This window comes from Corvus kubaryi, unplaced genomic scaffold, assembly GCF_017639235.1.
Source record: "Corvus kubaryi isolate FWS band 111438036 unplaced genomic scaffold, C.kubaryi_AGA036_p1.0 37563, whole genome shotgun sequence".
Lineage (NCBI taxonomy): Eukaryota > Metazoa > Chordata > Aves > Passeriformes > Corvidae > Corvus > Corvus kubaryi.
Window position 1 is genome coordinate 124 of NW_024581144.1, and position 18709 is coordinate 18832.

Below are 18709 nucleotides of genomic sequence, written 5' to 3' on the forward strand. Positions count from 1 at the left end.
GCACAGCCCTGCACAGCCCCCAGTCCACCCAGAGGCTTTCTCCCGAACCCATCCCAGGCTGCTGCTGGGATCCTGTGTCTCCAAAGTCGTCAGTCCCCACTAATCCTGCTTTGGAGTGCCGGGGGGGGGGAGGGCAGCTTAGAAAATCACCCCGGCACTTAATGAGCCAATTAATGCAAAATTTGCTGTCACTAAGAGGATGATGACAAGGTTTCATCTCACGGGAGCATGGAACTGAGCCAGGCAGGATGATACCTCCTGGATGCTGTCCCAGGCCATGGTGTTGGCAGCTGCTGAGGGTGCAGGGGAGATTTGGCACCTTGGCTGTTCTGGAGAAGTCCCCGGCACTCAGCACAGGACAGAGCCATGTGTGGACAGAGGAGGGTGTTCCCACAGCTCCCATGGGATCATTTACACCTTTCCCAAACCTTGGCTGCCAGGGCTGGGCACGGCTGAGGAGGTGCAAGCACTGAGTGAAGCAGGAGCATCCTGCACCTCTTCATGCAGAGCCTGCTGGATCCCCCGGGGCCTGGGCTAAACAACAGGAACAGTTAATGCACAGGGAAAATGGGAACAGCCCATTCCAGCCTACAAACCCTCGTGCACTTCCACTGCCCCGGCCCGTCTGGACCAGTCACGGCAACAGGTGATACTTTTGTCGTTCATGAACTTGTCAGTACTGAAAGAAAGACATGTAAATGAAGAGATTTGCTTTCCCAAGGGCTGGAGGAGCCAGTGGCATGAATCACATAGATCAAAGTTTTGATATCTCCAGGAGGCTTGGAGAGGCTGGGGCAGGTGAGAGACTCACCCAGCGAGGGGATAATGTGAAATATCAGACACAGGAAAGACAAGAAATTAGGGGCTCCAGTAAGGCTGTGGATCTAAAAGCCCTGATTCAGGCAGGTGTTCACTTCCAGGATAATCCCACTAATTATTAGATATATCTTGGAGCTGGCAACTCCCTCCTGTGTGTCCTGACATGCAGGGAGCACCAGAGACCAGCCCTGGCCATGCTGTGACCTTTACCTGGGGGGTTCCATGCAATGTCCAGCTGCTGATGGGCAGCTCCTGGTGACACTTCAGCCCAGGGACACTTTGCATGTCAACGTGGGGGACTCTGCTCCAGTTCCTGTCATGGGGACACAGTGATGGCTGGAGAAGGCAGGGAAAAATGTATGAAAATTTGGGATGAAACAGCACTGCAAAGGGGGTATCAGGATGCTGGGACTGTGGTTCCCTGTACTGTCCTGGCCATGGACACAGGGAGGGAGAGCCTTGCTCCTTACCCTCATGCCCACATTGTGTTATAAACACAGCCCTAATTCTAACGCATGGAATGTTTCCTCTCATGAGCAGCTCTAAGGACTTGGACAACTGAAACTACACAATATTTACCAGTACTTAATAAATACATCTGTTGAAATGGCAATTTTTGTTCTGTATGTTGGCAGCAGCATTGGATCATTAAGACTGAAAAGACAAGAGATCCATTGCATTTCTCCCTAGTTTTTTAACTATCCCCCAGGCAACACAGACAGTCCAAAGGCAGTTTGATTTTGGTTCAATAACCACAGGTTTGGGGAACATGGTGCTGCTGTAGGGCCTTATTGAGAGGGGAGAGAAAAACAAATCCAGCTCTTTGGTTTTTGCCCCCTGCAAACAATATCCAAGAGTCAGGCAAGAGCAAAACCCTTCCAGCAGAGAGAAAATATAAGGAGTATTTCCAAACCTAACCCAACGTAATGCCCTGCATCCACCCCTTGTGTAACATCCTCTGGCTTTAAGTGTCTTATACAAGCCTTTACTCACTCAGTACTGAGCTGTGCCTAAGCTGGGATTGATGGAGAATCCTATTTAGGAAAACACCCGTGGATGAAGAAAGCATGAGGCAAAGAGGAATTTTTGCACAGATGTTTCTGAGTGTGACAGGCCCAGTAACACCGGGACCCACTCCAGGAGGGCTCCTGGGGCACTGCAGACTCCTTGGCATGAGAGGGCAGTCCTGATTCAGCCCTGAGCATCCGAGCTGGCTGTGGTTGAGGATTATAAGAGCTGTTTTGATCAGGGGAAAATTTCTGTTTTTAGCACAGGCAGCAATTAAAATAGCTCACGGATCTCAACGCCTCGGGGAGCTGTCATAAAAGGAGGCAGAAAATCCATCCTGTGGACTCTTCTGCAGCCAGAGATGAGCCTGGATGGAGCAGGAGAGAAGAGAGCCTGAGGTTCACCTGGTGAAAAAGGACAACCCAAGACCTCGAGCCAGATTCACTGCTTTGATCCCAAGATGGCTGTGGAGGATCTCCGGGCTTCCAGCACCCCTTTCTCACTCTCCTTTTCGGGCAGCGGCTTCCTGGCCCTGTACCAGGTTGGGGTGGTGCAGTCCCTGCTGGAGTTGGCTCCCGAGCTCCTCAAGTCCGCCCGCAAGGTCTACGGCTCCTCGGCCGGGTCGCTCATCGCTGCTGCTGTCGTGTGCGGCGTCGGCCTTGGTAAGAAAACCACGGCCTCGAGGCCTTACGGGAGCGCTTTTGTTCCATAAACCCAGGGGCGATGCCTCGGGGGGCTGGTGGGGCTGGTGGAGCTCTCCTCGCTCAAGGCATTACAGAAACCCAAGGTGTTGGCACGTTTGGCAGCCAGTGCAGTGCAGTTTTGGGTGGTGTGAGCTGAAAAAGGCAGTTCTCACAGTCTGAGCGTTCTCTGGCTCAGCTGGTGGGCAGAAACTACAGGGGGAAATCCGGATATATCTGTATTCCTTTGGCTCCTTTCCTGCTCCTGCTGGAGGAGCAGATCTCCTGCTCTTCTGCTCTGAGGTCTGAGGAGTGCTGAGATGTCCCAAAGCCAGTCTGTGCAGCCACAGGGGCTGGATTTGCCCATGGAAAGCCCTCTTTTCCCTATGGATCAGGTTTCTTGGGATCCTTAGCTACAAAGGGACACGAGTGGCTGTCGCACAGGTGACAGAGCTGACAGCCTTGTTTGCATGTCACTTTGGCTTATCCCACTCAACCTTCCCAGGACAAGGGGAGATGTCGTGTGATTCCCATCTCCAGGTGCACCTTCCCTGTGGCTGAAGCTCAAGGGCTTGTCAGCAGGATATTTCTGAAGGAACAGCAGTCTGCTCCAACCCGGGGCTGGGATTCCTCTTATTGCTGCTAAAGAGGTTTTCCTCTGATGCTCTTTCAACAACGTGTAAACAGGCCTCTCTAGCAACAAGATCCTCCATGTGTAGAATTAATTCAGAGTAGTTAATCCAATTTTAATAATCACATCCTCCCATATTTCCAATTAGTGCCCATGTGTAAACAAGTGTACACAAGGCTCTGAAGGCTGATCCAAGTTCTGCTTCAAGCAATGGGGACATTCAGGAGGAGCAGAGGGTTTTAGGGACCAAATAATGATGGAGGAAGCCGGGAGGGAACACACAGTTCCTGAAACCTCTGGTGGATGCTGGAACTGTTCTGCTGCAGCTAAAAATAATTCAAAACATTGGCAGATATGTATAGACAAGGCAGAAGGGAACATTTCTGCCCACATGGGGATGAACTCCTCCACAAATAAGCAAGGGCCCCAAAATTTCTGATTCCTCCTGCTGCTGTAATGGATGGAGCTGAGGCTGTCCAGCAGTACAAACACATTCAGCACCTGCTCTTGCTGAGGGCACCAGTTCTGAACTGGGCATCTGCTTCCCTGGGGTGGAAGGCACCATCCACTTAAAGGGGCTGAGATGATTTTGTGCCCAAAATATCTTGCCCAGAGGAAGAAAAGACATTTTGGATAGTGATGGCTCTGGTTATGTTTCTAACAAGGAAAATGAATGTGGCACAAGCTCTGTCATATTAATATTGGGGATGATAGGGGCAAAAAGGTGAAAGGTGTGTTTGGTGTCCCACAGGGTGGCTGCAGTCAGGTGCCCGTCCCCTGCCCCGGGCTGGGTGAGGAGCTCCGAGCTCCCAGAGCCAGGCTGTCCTCTGCGACCTCCCCGGTCACCTCATGGGACATGCTTGTCACCAGGCTAGTGCAGGCAGGGACAGTCACATTGCTGCCAGGGTCATCCTTCACTCGCTCCGAGTCAAAGCCCTGTCTAGACCCAAAGCCCCCAAAGCTGGGCTCGGCTCTCACCTCTTACCCAGCAGCTTGTGGGCAGTTTATCCATGTTTCCCCCCATTTCCAGGACACAGAGCAGCCAGACAGTGCCCTGGGGCTGCCCCACTTCCCTGGAGGTCTGGCTCTTTTGGCATGCCCTCCGTGCAAACCCAGCCAGCGTTAATCGCCCCGCGTGGCCTCAGCATCTGCTCAAACACACATTAACCCCTCTTAATGCCTGGGTTGCTCCAGTTGCCTTCAGGACACTCCACCTAATCCATCTGTCCATCCACACAATCCCATGAGACTGCACGGAAACCTCTGCCCCTACAAGGCCTTGGTGCTGAGCCAGGCTCGTGGCCTCGGGCCGGTGCAGGGTCCCGGGGAGCCCACCTGGATGCAAGGACAGCTCACATTGCTGCTGGATAAACTTACACCGCAAGAGTTTAACCCCCCAGGTGGGATATTCCCCCAGGTGAGCTCCCCATGTCAGCAAAGGGTCCGAATTCCCTCTATGGGATCAGGCTTCCTGCAGGGTTTGCTGCATTCCTCTTCCTCCCCATCACTGCAGAACCTTTAGAACCCGGAGTCTCCTGAGCCCTCAGCTGGGGCTCCGGGGCTCTGCTCCTTTAGCCCAGCTCCTCGTCCTCACCCGGGAGCCAGCCCAGCTCCCTGTAAAGCCTGGGGCTGCCCACCTGGAAAACCGGAGGTGGAAGGCAGGAATGTGTTGTGCAAGTCACACTGCCATGGATAACTCAGTGTCCCCCTTCCTGGGGCTCTCTGGAACCTTTCCCTAATCCCCACCAGGAGCATCTTGAGGCCCCATCTCTGGTGCAGATGGGGATTTCACCAGTGGGGTCACACAACGATAGGATGTCCTTTGAGGACATTATGGGGGTGATGCCTCCCATTCTGCCCTGCCACAACATCCCCCACTGTAGGAGCAGTATAATCCTGGGGTCACACAGAGAGGCTGCAAGAAGCTGTATTTGTGAGGAATGTTAAAAATAGAATTTAAAATATAACTAGCAGTGCAGCAGGGATTGACTTTCTCTCCATCTTTCCCCCTGCCTCTGTTTCAGATGACCTAAAGGAGTTTTTCTTTGCACTGGCAACGGAAGTCAGGAAAACCATCCTGGGCCCCCTCTCTCCCAAGTGCAGCCTGCTGGCCAATCTCAAGGCTGTCCTGCAGCGGATGCTGCCGGAGGATTCCTACCTGCTGGCCTCGGGCCGGCTGCACATCTCGCTGACGCGGGTGGTGGACGGCCAGAACGTCATGGCCTCAGAGTTCAGCTCCAAGGAGGAGCTCATTCAGGTATGGAGACCTTCCTCTGGTGCCGTAGGAAGGTCTCCACCACCCGCCTGGGGTGGAGGTACCCCAAGTGTGGGTGGCTTTAACTGCACTGTTTTCTACCCAAGATGGGCAGAGAGTCAGGAGGCTCTGCCAGAGCTGTGGTCCCACCACAATGGGCTCCATGAGCTTGGGGACAGGGAGGAAGATTTGAGTTCCAGCATCAGATGGAACAAATCATGATAAAAATGCAGCAGGTTTGTTTCCAGCCTCATCCAGCTGATGTTGGGGCTCTAGTAATGACTTTGCAAAGAGCCCTGTCAGTGCTGGTGAGACCTCTCAGCTCTCCCCAGAGGTCACTCCTCAGCAAAGCCCCTCTGGCAATAGTTTTCCTTGTTGCCTCAGCACTTTCCTGGGAGGAAGGAGCTGGACAAAGCTGCTGCTGAACAACAAGCAGCTCATTAACCAGTAAATTAGCTGCTGGGGGGAGAATCCCAGGGTAAAGCCCTAACAGAGCTGACTGTGAGGTCCTGGTCCCTTGTCCCAGGGAGACAGTAGAGGATGGCAACTCCATGGAGAAGTCAGAGTTCACCCCGTGGTGCCTCCTCCAGGTAACCCAGGAGCCTGGGGTGCTCATTCCCAGCTGATGAGACTGGTGGGAAATGGTTGCCAACGCCCCAGCAGTGGCTTTACCACAGACAAATCCCAGCAGGGTGAGGATGCCTTGTGAGGGTGTCTTGGTTTTGTCCAAAAACCTGCAAAGATGCAAATTGGCCCCAAAGCTTCAGCTTGCCACCATCAAAGGGCAGTGTTGGACACAGATATGGAGATTTACAACTATTAATTCTGGCAGCTATAAAATTAAAAAATGCAGTTGTGCCCTGCTCCAGAGAAGTGTTTCCACTTTCTTGAAGCCTTTCTTGCCACAGTCCCCAGAAAAGTCCAGGTGGCACCAACAGCCTGGCTCCAGACTTTGTCAAGGCTGAATTTTCAGACACCAAGTCAACAGTTTTTGTCCAGAACTTTGACAGGAGCATTGACTTCTGCATTCCCTCTCCTCCCCAGGCTCTCCTTTGCAGCTGCTTTCTTCCTATTTACTGTGGATTCATCCCTCCATCCTACCGAGGAGTGGTGAGTGACATTTCCACTAAAACACATGCTCTCAGCAGGAGCTCTTGGGTTTGAACTTTACATTCCTCTGAGCAGGGAGGGATAGGTGTGTCCAGGCTTTTTTCTTTAGTTGATGGAGGATGAAAAAGCCCCTCAGCTTTTTCTTCACTGCATCCCAAGATGATAGCTGGGTGGAATTGCCATCTGGAGAGCCCCCTCCTGCTTTGCCCATGGACAGAGTGTGGCTGACCTTGCAGATGTCTAAGATAAGACGACGCCCACAGTGGGGACCTTGAGGCACAATCCAGTTATCCCAGGCAGGGCCCTCTGCAGTGCAGGTTCATCCTTGGCTCAGGTGCTGACTTGTATGGCTGAGACATCGAGAGTTCGTGGCAGGATCCTCCCCCAGCCCTGTGCATTTCCATGCTCTGCTTATCGGAGGGAGGGAGGAGCTCAGCAGCGTTTTCCAGTGCATCCACTTCCAGGGCTGGGGCAGCCACAGCTGCTCTGGGCACCCTGTGCCAGGGCCTCCCCACCCTCACAGGGAAGAATTCCCATCTTTCCAATATCCCATCTAACCCTAATGGCAGTGGGAAGCCATTCCCCCTTGTCCTGTCACTCCATCCATTGTCCAAAGTCTCTCTTGAACTCTCTTGGAGCCCCTTGAGGCACTGGAAGGGTCTCTAAGGTCCGGGGAAATGTTCAAGACCAGGTTGGACGGGCCTTGGAGCAACCTGGGACAGTGGAAGGTGTCCTTGCCCAGGGCAGGGGGTGGCACTGGATGGGCTTTAAGGTCCCTTCCAACCCAACCCATCCCCGGGTCTGTCATTGCTGTGTGAGGCCCCTCTGCACTGCTATTTCATGAACACTTAATTCCATCAGCTGCCACTTCCAATACCCCTGAGACGGGTGGTAAATCCAGATTGCTTTTGGAATAGAGCAGTTGATATTTTCCTTGAACAGTGAGGAATCCCCCAGCGATCTGCAGGCAATTATTAAATGTGGGGGCCCTACTGCTCAAGCCAAGGACTTGGAAGTTATACAATGCTGTGCATTCGGTGATGTCTGAATTGGCTCTTGACTGCCAAAAATTGTTGTACAAAGTTTTGTGAAGGAAAAGAATTATATTTCTGTTTTAATAACTGCTGTGGATTATAGCACCTGGTGAAGGAGCTGGCTGGGTGCCACAGGCAGGGCTGGGGAAGGAGCTGGCAATGGGATAAAGAGCACAGGTGGGATGAGACGCTGTTGGAAGTGGGAAGGGAGGACAAGCTGGGACGGGGTTGTGGCAGGAGTGTCACCAGTTCAGCTACTGGTTCCCAACTCGGTGACACTGCAAAGGTCCTCAAAGCAAACCCTCCCTCTGCTCCTCCCCCAGCGCTACGTGGACGGAGGCTTCACGGGCCTGCAGCCCGTGTCCAGCCTGGAGGAGCCCGTGATCACCGTGTCCCCGTTCACCGGCGAGCTGGACATCTGCCCCCGCGACTGCCCCGCCATCTTCTTCTGCTTCCAGATCTTCAATGGCAGCATCCAGATCTCCATAGAGAACCTGTGCAGGATCAGCTACGCTCTCTTTCCACCCAGCACCATGGTGAGCCCACCAGGACTTCTCCCAGCTTAGCTTTGGTTAAAAGATTAATGCTGCTTCTGCCTTCTCAAGATTGAAGATTCAGCTCAATCTCCACTGTTAATTAATGGGGTTTCAAAGGGAGGGGGCAGCCCCACTGTTTCTGCAGTCCATTTTTGGGCGGGACACTGCTGATGGGTGGCCATCTTGGGATGGGGTCCACAACCTGCAAAAGACCAGACAAAACCAGGTGATCTCTAAGGTCCCTTCCAACCCAAACCATTCTGTGTTTCTCTGACTGGTGCTGTGGTGGTTGGAAACCAACCAGTGCTTGCTGCCTTCCCAAATAGGCCATCCCAACCCTTCACAGTCAAACAGCTTTAGATAGATCCTGTAGTACTGGGATCAGGGCTCCTTAGCGACCTCAAGTGTTTCTCCTTGCAGGTCTTGAACGACATTTTCTCCCAGGGGTACCAGGACACTGCCCTTTTCCTGTACAGGAACAGTAAGTGGCACCCCAGCACCCGAGGGGCACCTCCAAGTGTGACACAGACACACATCATCCCTTTCTCTCCCTGTCTCCCAGATGCCTTTGGCTTTAACTACTTTGATGGCAATTTCCGCTTCGGCAGCACCTGTGGGAAAAACGACTCTGGACAATCCAATGGGACATACCCCGGCCTGTACAAAAGGGTCCCTCAGTGCCTGACCCCTTACTTCCTGCCAGGTAGAGGATTTGGGGTGCTCAGCTTGTGTTTAGGGCTGCTGCAGCCTTCAAGAGGGGCACTGTTATATTTAAGACATTATTGAGTTATTTCTCACAGTAAATATTTCTATCACAAAGAGACTTTGTAAGAGTGGCTCAAGCTGGACTCTGGCTTGGGCTTCAGTACCTGTCTGAGCTGGACAAGAGGAATGATTGCATTTATTTCATTGCTTGTAATTACTGGTCTTTATTTCCTTCTATGCTGTCATTCCTGGGTGCAGGCTTGTGGAAGAAGGAGCAGGTGCATGGACTGCAGGACCCACTGGCGATGGTCCTGCTGCAGCCCTACAGGCTTCCAGCCTTATTCAGGAAGGGGTAAGAACATCCCAACAGAGGCATTAGGGAATGACACACAAACCAGGGGCTGTGCCTTCAGCAGCAGCAGGGCAGCTGAAGGGACACACGAAGGGATTCGATGTTCCCTGAAGGCAAGATCCAAGGGAGAGTGGGTATGGCTGGGTATGGTGTTCCATAGGATCTCTTGGTTATGGAAAAGATTATTACAGTGTGCATTTACCATGAACACCCTCCCCTTTTGCTGCCTTTAGCCATCATTAAACTCAGCCTGTTTACTTTGCTTTTGCAGGGTGAAGACAGTGTGGGGGCTGCTGGAAGGTGTCAGCTCCCTGGTACAACGACTCCACAGACTGCTCCAAACCCTGGTGCCTGGTTTGCCCAAGAGAGTCATGGACAGGAGGTGAGGGGCTGGGGGGCTGCAGACCCTCAGCATAGAGAGAGCAGGGTGCAGAGCAGGGAAACCTTTGAGAACCTCACCCGTGGGTCACTGATGCTGAGCATGGCTAAAAACTCTAAATCTGGAGTAGCCCACATTAAAAGTAGCTATTTTTTTTATCCCTGTGATATTATTTTGATATCTCAACGGAGCTACAAACCAGCTTAGTGCCACTTCCCTAGTGCAATACATTCATGTTCCAGATATTTATCTGCTGGACTCTGTCCTGGCAGGACACCAGGCACATTCTCCAAGATCCTGAGAGATGTTCTGGAACGAGGCTCTAGGGATTTAAGGCATATCCCCCCCAAATCTGCTTGCGAGTTCCCTCCTGTGCAGCTGCCCAAGAGACTCGCAATGATTTCACCTTGAAGCAGCTGTGAGAAAGCCCTTTGGGGTCAAACATTCCTGAAGCTGCTCATCCCTGTCAGGACATCGACCTAGCCTCAGCTCTCACCTTGTTCCCACAGGTAACAAGGATCATCCTGGCGGGGCCCTGGGGGTCTCCAGCGCTGCCTCGGGATGTGGTGGGCAACACCAGCACACACCAGCACGGCTGCTGGTTCTCGAGGCAATTTCTGGGGAGTGTTTTTTCCTTCAGAACCTGTCTGGTTCTGTCTCCAGTGCTGCCACTGCAGTGCCCGTGCTCAGGCCTGACCTGCTTTTCCATGATGGCCGAGGCAAAGCTTCGGTGCTGCTCCTGGGACCCACCCCAGGCTGCAGGGACCACTGGGCAGCTTCACCTGCAGACCTCACAGCCCAGACCTTTCCCTGCCCACTCCACCTCCCCCCCACCAGCAGCATCCCTTCCCTGCTTTAATGCAGATTACAGGGTGGGCATTTGCCAGGAAATGCCATGTTTTAGTGTTTTCCTCCCACTCAAAAACTTTCAGAGAGACTTCTCAGAGAGAGAGAGAGACAGAGGGAGAGAGGGAGAAGCTTTAGGGAGCATAACACTGGGCAGGAACTAATTTTTCTACAGTTCCCTGAAGTTTTTTTACCAATTACCAATTCTTGAGCTTCACATCTCCCCATAGCCCTGCTTCTCCTGTCTGTGGAGGTGGGAGTGCATTTGGATCCCCCTGGAACATGCAGTTGTGCAGAAGGATGGAGAAACATAAAGATTAACTTCCCCCTACTTCCGAGTCCTGCAGGCTGCATGTCCGGACATTTCAAAAGGAAATGAGTTCTTTGCCTGCAATTGTCTGTAACTCACGGCCACACACAGAGCATGGCCCAGGCAAACACACCCTGTGCCACTGGTCCGCACACAGAATTAATTGGCAGCACTCTTAATTATCCCAAATCCATGCTGCACATCAGAGGCTGTGGATTGGCTTTGCCCCAGCTGAGTCTCCTGCTTTTGTTGGTTCCAGACAGGCAACAAATGGATCCCAACAGCAGCAGCTGTTTATCGGAGCATATATATATATATAGCCTGTTTAATTGCACAAAGGGAAGGGGAACAGAGGGAAGTTTCATCCAAAGGGCCCTGGAGACTGCAGGAATGAATGTGGGGAGTAGCTGAAGGCAGCTTTGATGTAACCAGACTCAAAGTTAACTATGAGTGCTCTGTGAAAGATCAATATCCTGTGTTCTGCTGTCTTTGGTTGAAATCAGTGACCTGGGAATATTTTCTCTGGAATGATTTTGCTAAAAGAAACCGGGATGCTTATTTCATAGAATCATGGAACAGTTTGGGTTAAAAGAGAGCTTAAAGATAACCCAGTTCCACCGCTGCCATGGCAGGGACACCTTCCACTGTCCCAGGGTGCTCCAAGCCCCATCCAGCCTGGCCTTGGACACTTCCAGGGATCCAGGGGCAGCCACAGCTGCTCTGGGCACCCTGTGCCAGGGCCTCAGCCCCCTCCCAGGGAAGGATTCCTTCCCAATATCCCATCTAACCCTGCCCCCTGGCAGTGGGAAGCCATTGACCCTTGTCCTGTCCCTCCCTTTCCTGATGAGGGGTCCCTGTCCAGCTTCCCTGTAGCCCCTTCAGATCCTTGAAGGGGCTGTGAGGTCTCCACACAACCTTCTCTTCTCCAGGCTGAACGGCCCCAAGTTTCTCAGCCTGTTTCCACCGGGAAGGCGCTCCAGTCCCCTTAGAACTTTCTGGCCCATTTTGATGGATCCCGTTTGCATTGGATCCTGTCTGCTCCTGTCTTCCATGCATCCCAGATGGATTTACATCTCTCAACCACTGCAGCCAAAGCCAGGCTGCTCAAATCCAGCTGTTGCTGCCACAGGGCAAAGTGGAAGGCTCAGAGACAGCCAGCCCACCCCAGGCAGGGACAATCAGCCCAGCATTTGCTTCTGCACCTCTGCTCCCTCCCACTTATCCAACAGCTCCTTCTCCAGGCTGCTGCAAGCACCATGCCCGCCTCCAGGCAGGAGGATATTACCATCTCAGTCAGCCTGGGGCAGTTACCCTATTGAAATGGGGATTAGAATCCCCCAAAGAAAATTCTCATCCAGGAATTGGACCTCCAAATCCATTAAATGCATCTGCAAACCTCAACCACAAACAGTTTGAACTGCCCGGTGTATCCCACCTGCCCCATGTGGGGCTTGATCATAGAAAGTTGGTAAAACTTTGAGAACTTTAACAAAAAACAATCAGCAAGGAAGCCCCAAACTAAAATGGTCTCAGCACAGAACTCTGCTGCTCCAAAGCTGCAAGAAAGCAAGCAAATGAGCAAGAAAGAAGTATTTAACAATTCAGTATTGAAATCAGCTGGGTTTTGCTTTATTAACCCCTGATCTTTTCAAGCAAGCAGAGCTGGCGCCGTCTCCTCTTGGAGACATGAGCTTGGAGCTAATGGCAACAGGAGGCTTTGCCAGAGGCAATGGATAGAGGCAAAGTTTGGCATTGATTGGAATCATCTTGTGCAGGAGCTTGTTTCACCCCAAGGAAGCAAAGTGGGAACCCCAGCTGCACCCAGTGGGGATAGAACCAGCCTGCAATGTCTCCTCTAGGGGTGGACCATGGGAATCATCCGGGGCTGTGGCCCTGTCTGTGCTGTGGCATTGCTGTCACAGTCCATGTGCTCCTCAGGACAGGTCGGGCTCTGCCTTCAGGCTGGGTTCCAAGTTGCTCATTGCCTCTTTAGAGTGTAAACTGGGGCCAAAGGCAGCAGCGGGGTCACAAATGCTCTTCTGTGGCTGACCTGGCCCTAAAGGGAATAAAACCACACTGGTCAGTCTGACAGACACCTCTGGCAGTTCCTGTGGGACAAGCTGGATTCAGGTGCCTGGTCAGAGCTGCTTCCCTTCCTCCTGTTGTCTAAAGGGCAGCAGGTTTTGGTAGCCTCAAAATATTACCCTTGTACCCCTGTCCTGTTGCTCGTCTCATTCTGCTTTGAACTCAGCAGAAATGTGAAGCCTGAGGTGGACGGGATGAGAGTCTGGAGACAACCCAAGACAGCAGGAGCTCCCTCTGGAGCTGGATCCCTCTGCAGGTCTAGAGGGAAGAGTCCTTGGGTCTGATCCATGAAACGGAGCCCAACAAAGCCAAGCACGTGCCCAGTCCTGCCTGTGCCTCTGGCTGTTGGCTGCAGGTGCTTTATGCCAGACTCTGCCTCCAGTCTGGGTACTAAGGAGGGTGCAGTTCCTTGTGCAGTTGTCCTGCTGGGCACACGGATGAGAGGCAAGTCCATGTGGAGAACCTGCTAATCCAGCCTGAGCCTCGTGGGATTGCAGGCTCCAGACACTTGTCCTCTGGAAATATCACTTGTTCAAGAAATCAGGTACAAGTTGTTCACAAGTTTATCCCGCTGCTGCTTTGGTAGCATCAATGATATCCTAGCATTGCACAGACAAACAGTGAAAGAGCCTTTGCCTGGCCTTGATCAGTAGGGCTTTTCCTTCCCAGAACTGGAAAATCTGATGTGCTTCTCCTCTGGAGATCAAGAGCCTGGGCTCACCCCTTGGTTGCTCTCTGGCCTGACAAATGAGTCTGATTCCTCCCACAGGAGGAATTTTTCACCTGGGGCTGGTCAAAAATTTTGCAGCCCAGCTGCAAACCAGAGACAGAGATTCCTGATAGCCCAGAGCTGCCCAACATCCAAAGAAACCTCATGCCCACCGTGTTGCTTCCAAAAGCTCCACGAATGCTCAGACTGATGGAGCCTTTAAAAAAGCAACCAGGGAAGCAACTTCTACAGCCTAACACTGTGTCCTGCATTTCTTAGTGGGTCTAGAGTTGGTTTGTTTTCAAAGGAAATCTCTTTCTTGCTCCCATTTTATGTTTCCCAAGCTTTTCTGTTTAGGTCTGGAATGGTAACAATCCTATTCCTTCCCCTTTGTATTCCTCATTTGTTGTGGGCCTCCTAGATATAGCAGATTGTGTCTTTTTTCACTTTTAATTTAATTGATGTGGCTACATTTTAAATAATCCCCAGGTTGAAAAAGCTGTGTAATTTTTCCTAAGCTGATAAATTCTGAAATGTTGAAAGACTCAGAAAGAAAAAGAAAATAAAGAGTAAAATTGAAAGAAACTTGGCATTTCAGCAGATGCTTCTTTGTATTTTTTAGTAACAACAAAGTGGAAACTGAAGCGCTGAGGTTTCACAGGTTTTCCATGCAAAACTAAAAGGGGAGCGGGCGTTATTTTGCATAGGATTGCAGAAAACTCTAAGTTTTGGATTTAAACCTGCCTTGTGTTGCTTCAGAATGGCACAGGTAGAGGTTTACCTGCAGCTGGAATATGCTTTCCTTGCCCTAAGTCTTTCTGTGGCTGCAGCCAGAGTTCCTAAGAAGCCTGGGTTTGGCTGGCAGAGCAAAGGCAGCTTGAACCCTTGAGACACCCCTGCTGAAGGGATGCGTGGGCAGAACCGGTTATTACCTCACAAGGTGAGTAAATACGTGGCCTTCTCCATGGGAAGGGCTCCTTGTCCATGGAGCCCTTCTGACACAGCCAAAATGAAGTCCTCAGTCCTCAGCCAGATCGAGGGTGAGGGCTCAGTGTGAGGCCTCACTCGTAAGCCCTGAGCTGAGAGGGAACTTTCTCCCATTCCCGATGTTCTCACCTGCCCCAGAGCCTCTTTGGGCACTGACAGCCCTGGGCAAGTGTCACTTGGAAACGGATGGGGTAAAGCAAGTGCTGGTTCTTTACCTTCCTGAGGGTGGAGAAGGTGGTGTGGGCCTTCCTATTCGTATTCATTGGCTGCCTGGCCGATTCCTGGATTCTCTTTGGTGTCATCCTCGTGATCTGTGGCTCTGGAGTGCAGAACTCTCAGTTGTGGCTTCAGCTGCGGGGTCTCCTCACCTTTCTGACGTGATTCATTGGCCAAGGAAAGCGTGAAGCCCTCGAAGTAATTCACCTGGAAATCCCCTGGTGGGAAGAGAAGCCAGCTCTCACTGCTTGTTGCTCAACTGCCAGGTGTGCAGCAGTGCGAGGCATGACCTGGGTTGACTGGAAACCAGAGATACTGCTGACCCCAGCGCTCAGGGATCACCAAACACTGCTGCTCTGTGCCTCAGGGGGTTATCAAACACCACACAGGGCACCCGAGCCTGCGCTTCCGTCTAGAGGTCCTGGCACCTGTGTTCCCTGGGATAAAGCTGTGTCATGCCCAGTGTGGCAGAGAAGAGGGGAGTGTGGCTCCTGAGGGAGCTTCTGGAGAGGCCAGGGCTCAAGTAATGCTGGCAGTGCCAGGAATACAGGCATTGCTCTGCCCCAGCCACTCTGGGGCAGCATCTCTTACCTTGTGTCAGCAAACCAATGAAGTAAGGGAAGCACCCAACCTACCTGTCCTCACTCCCAGTCACTTACTCAGTCTTTTCAGGAAGGAGACCGTGTCCTGGTAGCCCTGGATATAAAAGCGGTCCATGGCCTGCGGGGGGAGGTGGCAGTCAGGGCAGCTGGGCTGCTGCAGGGGGCTCGTGGCTCTGGCTACCTGGAGGAGCAGCTCACCTCACGTGTGGGAAGCTGAAAAACGTGCTGTAAGCGGCAGATGTTCATTTTTGAGATCTGTAAGATAGAGTCAGCGAGCTGGAAGGTCAAGAAGGCAGCTGGGCCGTCCTTGGGGCAGATGTCGTATTCTCCAGCGAAGGCAGAGATGGTGATGGTGGTGCGGGACACAAAGTCGGCTGTCCACATGGCCACCTCGCCGTCCACGTAGCGCTAGGAGGCAAAACAGGGAGCCCTGAGCCTTCCCCTGGGCAGAGAGAGCAGTGCTGTTCACACGGGCAAGCACGTGGGGCTTGTTCCCCAGCCAGGCCCACAGCAGCCTGAGGTTCTGCGGCTGCAGAGATCCCCTTCCAGGCAACTGCCCCAGCCGCTGCTCCCCTGCTCCAGGTCCACACCCTGATCCTCCCTTCCAGCCAAAGAACTGCTGCAATGGAAGCGGGAGGAAGGTGCAGCAGAAGGCAGCTGAGGCAACCCCAGGGACAGGGGAAGATGGACAGTTCTGTGAGAAGCTGGGTCCTGTCTTGCAGTGAGGTCAGATTTTGGGGCCCTGTTCTTCCCTCTGCAGACACTGTGGGAACTCAGCCTCGAGCTATGCTGGTGGCAAAGCCAGGTAGAAACATCCTTAATGCCACCACTGGAGAAAGGCCAGAGGCTGGAGGGGCCCTGGGCCGGAGCTGGGACAGGGTCTCCAGCCCACAGCGCTACTCACCACCCCACGGTACGTTGGAGGGCAAAACCCAAAATACAGCGGGATGAAGCAGCTGCACGTCACGGCCTGTGGGTGAGACGGGAAGGACAGAGGTGAGCGAAGAGCCACGGAAACTGCTGCCTTTGGGAGTGGTGGCTCATCTGTGAATGCCAAAACAGGGGCCCCCAGCTGGGTTCTTGGGCACCACTGACCAATGTGCACCAGACCATGGCTGATACCCACAGCCAGGGCAGAGACGTAGGAAGGGAAGCTGTGAGATGCCTCAATGTGCTCCCTGCCTGTTCAGGATAACTCAGAGAGCAATCAAAAGGGCTGATTTGTAAAAATTATTTCAGCTTGTCTGGATTCAGAGGGTGGCCAGGACAGAAATGGTGGCATGGACCTCAATGGACCAGGGCCTGTTAGGATAAGACATGAGGTGATGGTTTATAACTACAAGGGGGGAGATTTAGATACTGGGAAGAAATTTTTTACCGTGAGGGTGGTGAGGCCCTGGCACAGGGTGCCCAGAGAAGCTGTGGCTGCCCCTGGATCCCTGGCAGTGTCTAAGGCCAGGTTGGACGGGGCTTGAGACCAACTGGGGACAGTGGGAGGTGTCCCTGGCCATGGCAAGGGTGGCACTGGAGGAGCTTTAAGGTCCCTTGCAACCCAAACCATTCTGTGATTCTGTGCTGTGGGACATGGCCGGGCAGCAAATGTCACACAGCTCCTCCCTCACGGGGTGCCTGTGGCTGCTCCCACCTGAATCAGCTCCTCCTTCGACGCAAACTCGGACACTGTCACAGTTCTCCAGTCGTGCACGCGGGTGAGGACAATGTGCAGCTTCCCAGACACCAGCTCGTGGGCATTTGGAGGCAGGAATTTGCGTAAGGCACCCCTTAAGATTCTAAGTATCCTTCCTCCAGGGATAAAACCCCAGAGAGAGGTTTTCAGACCACTAAGGACATACTCCTTCATCTCATCTGAAGCAAAGCAAAGCAAAGCAATCATTCTATATCCCTTACATTGTTCTTTATGCACAAATCTGTGTTATTTAGGCACTTTCTGAGCTGCATTTCCACCTGGCAAAGGGGTATTTTATCCTGCTGCTAAATGCTCATATAGAGCCATTGTTTTCATTAGGGTGGAAGCTCCCATGAGTGGACCCAAATTTTCCAGGCACTTTCAATATTGCAGGAGGTAGAAGTATTCTGCTTTCTTTTCCCATTTCTCTCCATTTTCTCCACAAGACATCTTAAAAGCTTTTGGACATAGGAGAGAAAATTAACAGGAAGCCTTTGTATAACATTTCCTCCTGTTTCCTCTATGCCCTGCTCATGTGTTTTCTTTCCCCTCTTTGTTTTGGGACTCTCCCAGCAATCCCAAATGCCTTATTAGGGAGAGCACCTCTGCTTCTTTTCTTAGATATGCTTGCCATTAATTCAAGTTAATAAGATGCAATGCCTATATCTACTCTGTTTTCTCTGTTTTCCACTCTTCAAGAAGCCAATAAAGCAAAACCCTGAGGAATTAACCATGGAGAATGAAACAAAAATCTTTTGCAACTCCAAAATTCCCAGCTATTCCATCTCTTTAGGCACAAAATAAACAGAAGTGTGTAGCCCTTACCCACATCACATCCACACAATCCAGCTGTAGCTATAACTGATCCTGAAGATGATCCATAGATCCTGTATGCGGATTTCATTATGTCAGGAGAGAAGTCCTGCAAAGCAGATAACACTCCAGCTTCGTATATAACCAAGAAACTACAGCCTCTAAACAGTATAGAGTAAGGTCTTCCCTCTTTTCCACTTATTTTCAGCATCTCTGCTAACTCCAAGAACCCCAACGACAAGAAAACAGCTGCCCAACAGCTTCAATGGGTTTTCCAGAGCCAGCCAACCCTCAGCTGTGGTTCTCTTTCCAACCACACTCTCACTGTCTTATATCCCTCTGTTTGACATAAACCTCTGAGCCAAACGTCCAGTGGAACAGCAGCAGTGGGCAGAAGTGGATGATGTGATGTCCTAATGCTCATTAAAATAAGATTATTGCATTGCAGGGTGTCTGAGCTGAGCCCTGAGCTGCTGGGCAGCCCCAGGCGAAGGGCACAGCCACGTGTCACACTCAGGTGTTGGTGGAGCAGCCCAGGGGGGTCCGGTGGGCCCCAGGACTGAATCTTTGGGAGGGGAAAGCTGCTTCCCAAAGTAGTGAACTGCTTCACCGACACCCTGGAGTTCCAGAACAAAATTCCAGCCTCTTGGGCAGTAGGAATCAGCAAATATTCCCTGGTACAAAAGAGTCTTGCAAGATGCTGCTCAGAACTCTCTTGCCCCATTTGTAACAGATTGCCAAAGCCCATCCCAGGGAGTGAAGAAGGTGACTGGGTTACTAAAGAAATCACAACCCAAGTTGTTTTCTTTGTTTCACAATTTCAGGGCTTGAGTTTGCTTACAAAGGGGTAAAAATTCAGAGTCTGGGAAGCAGCTCGTGGTTTCACCTTCTTCCTACATGGCTGAGGTTTCAGTAGAGCCACAGGTCAATAAAGAAGGAAAGAAGG

The 18709-nt window shown here is 52.0% G+C and overlaps 2 protein-coding genes across 3 annotated transcripts; one reads left to right on the top strand and one right to left on the bottom strand.

Annotated features, from left to right (window-relative positions):
- Nucleotides 1-2119: 2119 nt before the first annotated feature.
- Nucleotides 2120-14055, top strand: LOC121672102 (omega-hydroxyceramide transacylase-like). 2 transcript variants are annotated; one of them, XM_042044624.1, is made up of 9 exons: nt 2120-2489; nt 5163-5395; nt 6437-6502; nt 7860-8072; nt 8493-8553; nt 8635-8775; nt 9036-9129; nt 9401-9511; nt 10018-14055. In XM_042044624.1, the coding sequence occupies exons 1-9, from the start codon at nt 2288-2290 to the stop codon at nt 10019-10021; spliced, it is 1125 nt and encodes a 374-aa protein (XP_041900558.1). In that variant the 5' UTR covers nt 2120-2287; the 3' UTR covers nt 10022-14055. The 2 variants fall into 2 exon arrangements, with proteins under 2 accessions (XP_041900558.1, XP_041900557.1); XM_042044623.1 differs by having other exon boundaries at nt 12919-14055.
- A 217-nt stretch (nt 14056-14272) lies between these two features.
- Nucleotides 14273-16679, bottom strand: LOC121672103 (omega-hydroxyceramide transacylase-like). The gene is made up of 3 exons (XM_042044625.1): nt 15462-16679; nt 15321-15381; nt 14273-14879 (listed from the first exon to the last, which is right to left on the bottom strand). Exons 1-3 carry the CDS (start codon nt 15645-15647, stop codon nt 14695-14697), a joined length of 432 nt encoding a protein of 143 aa, XP_041900559.1. The 5' UTR covers nt 15648-16679; the 3' UTR covers nt 14273-14694.
- Nucleotides 16680-18709: the final 2030 nt, after the last annotated feature.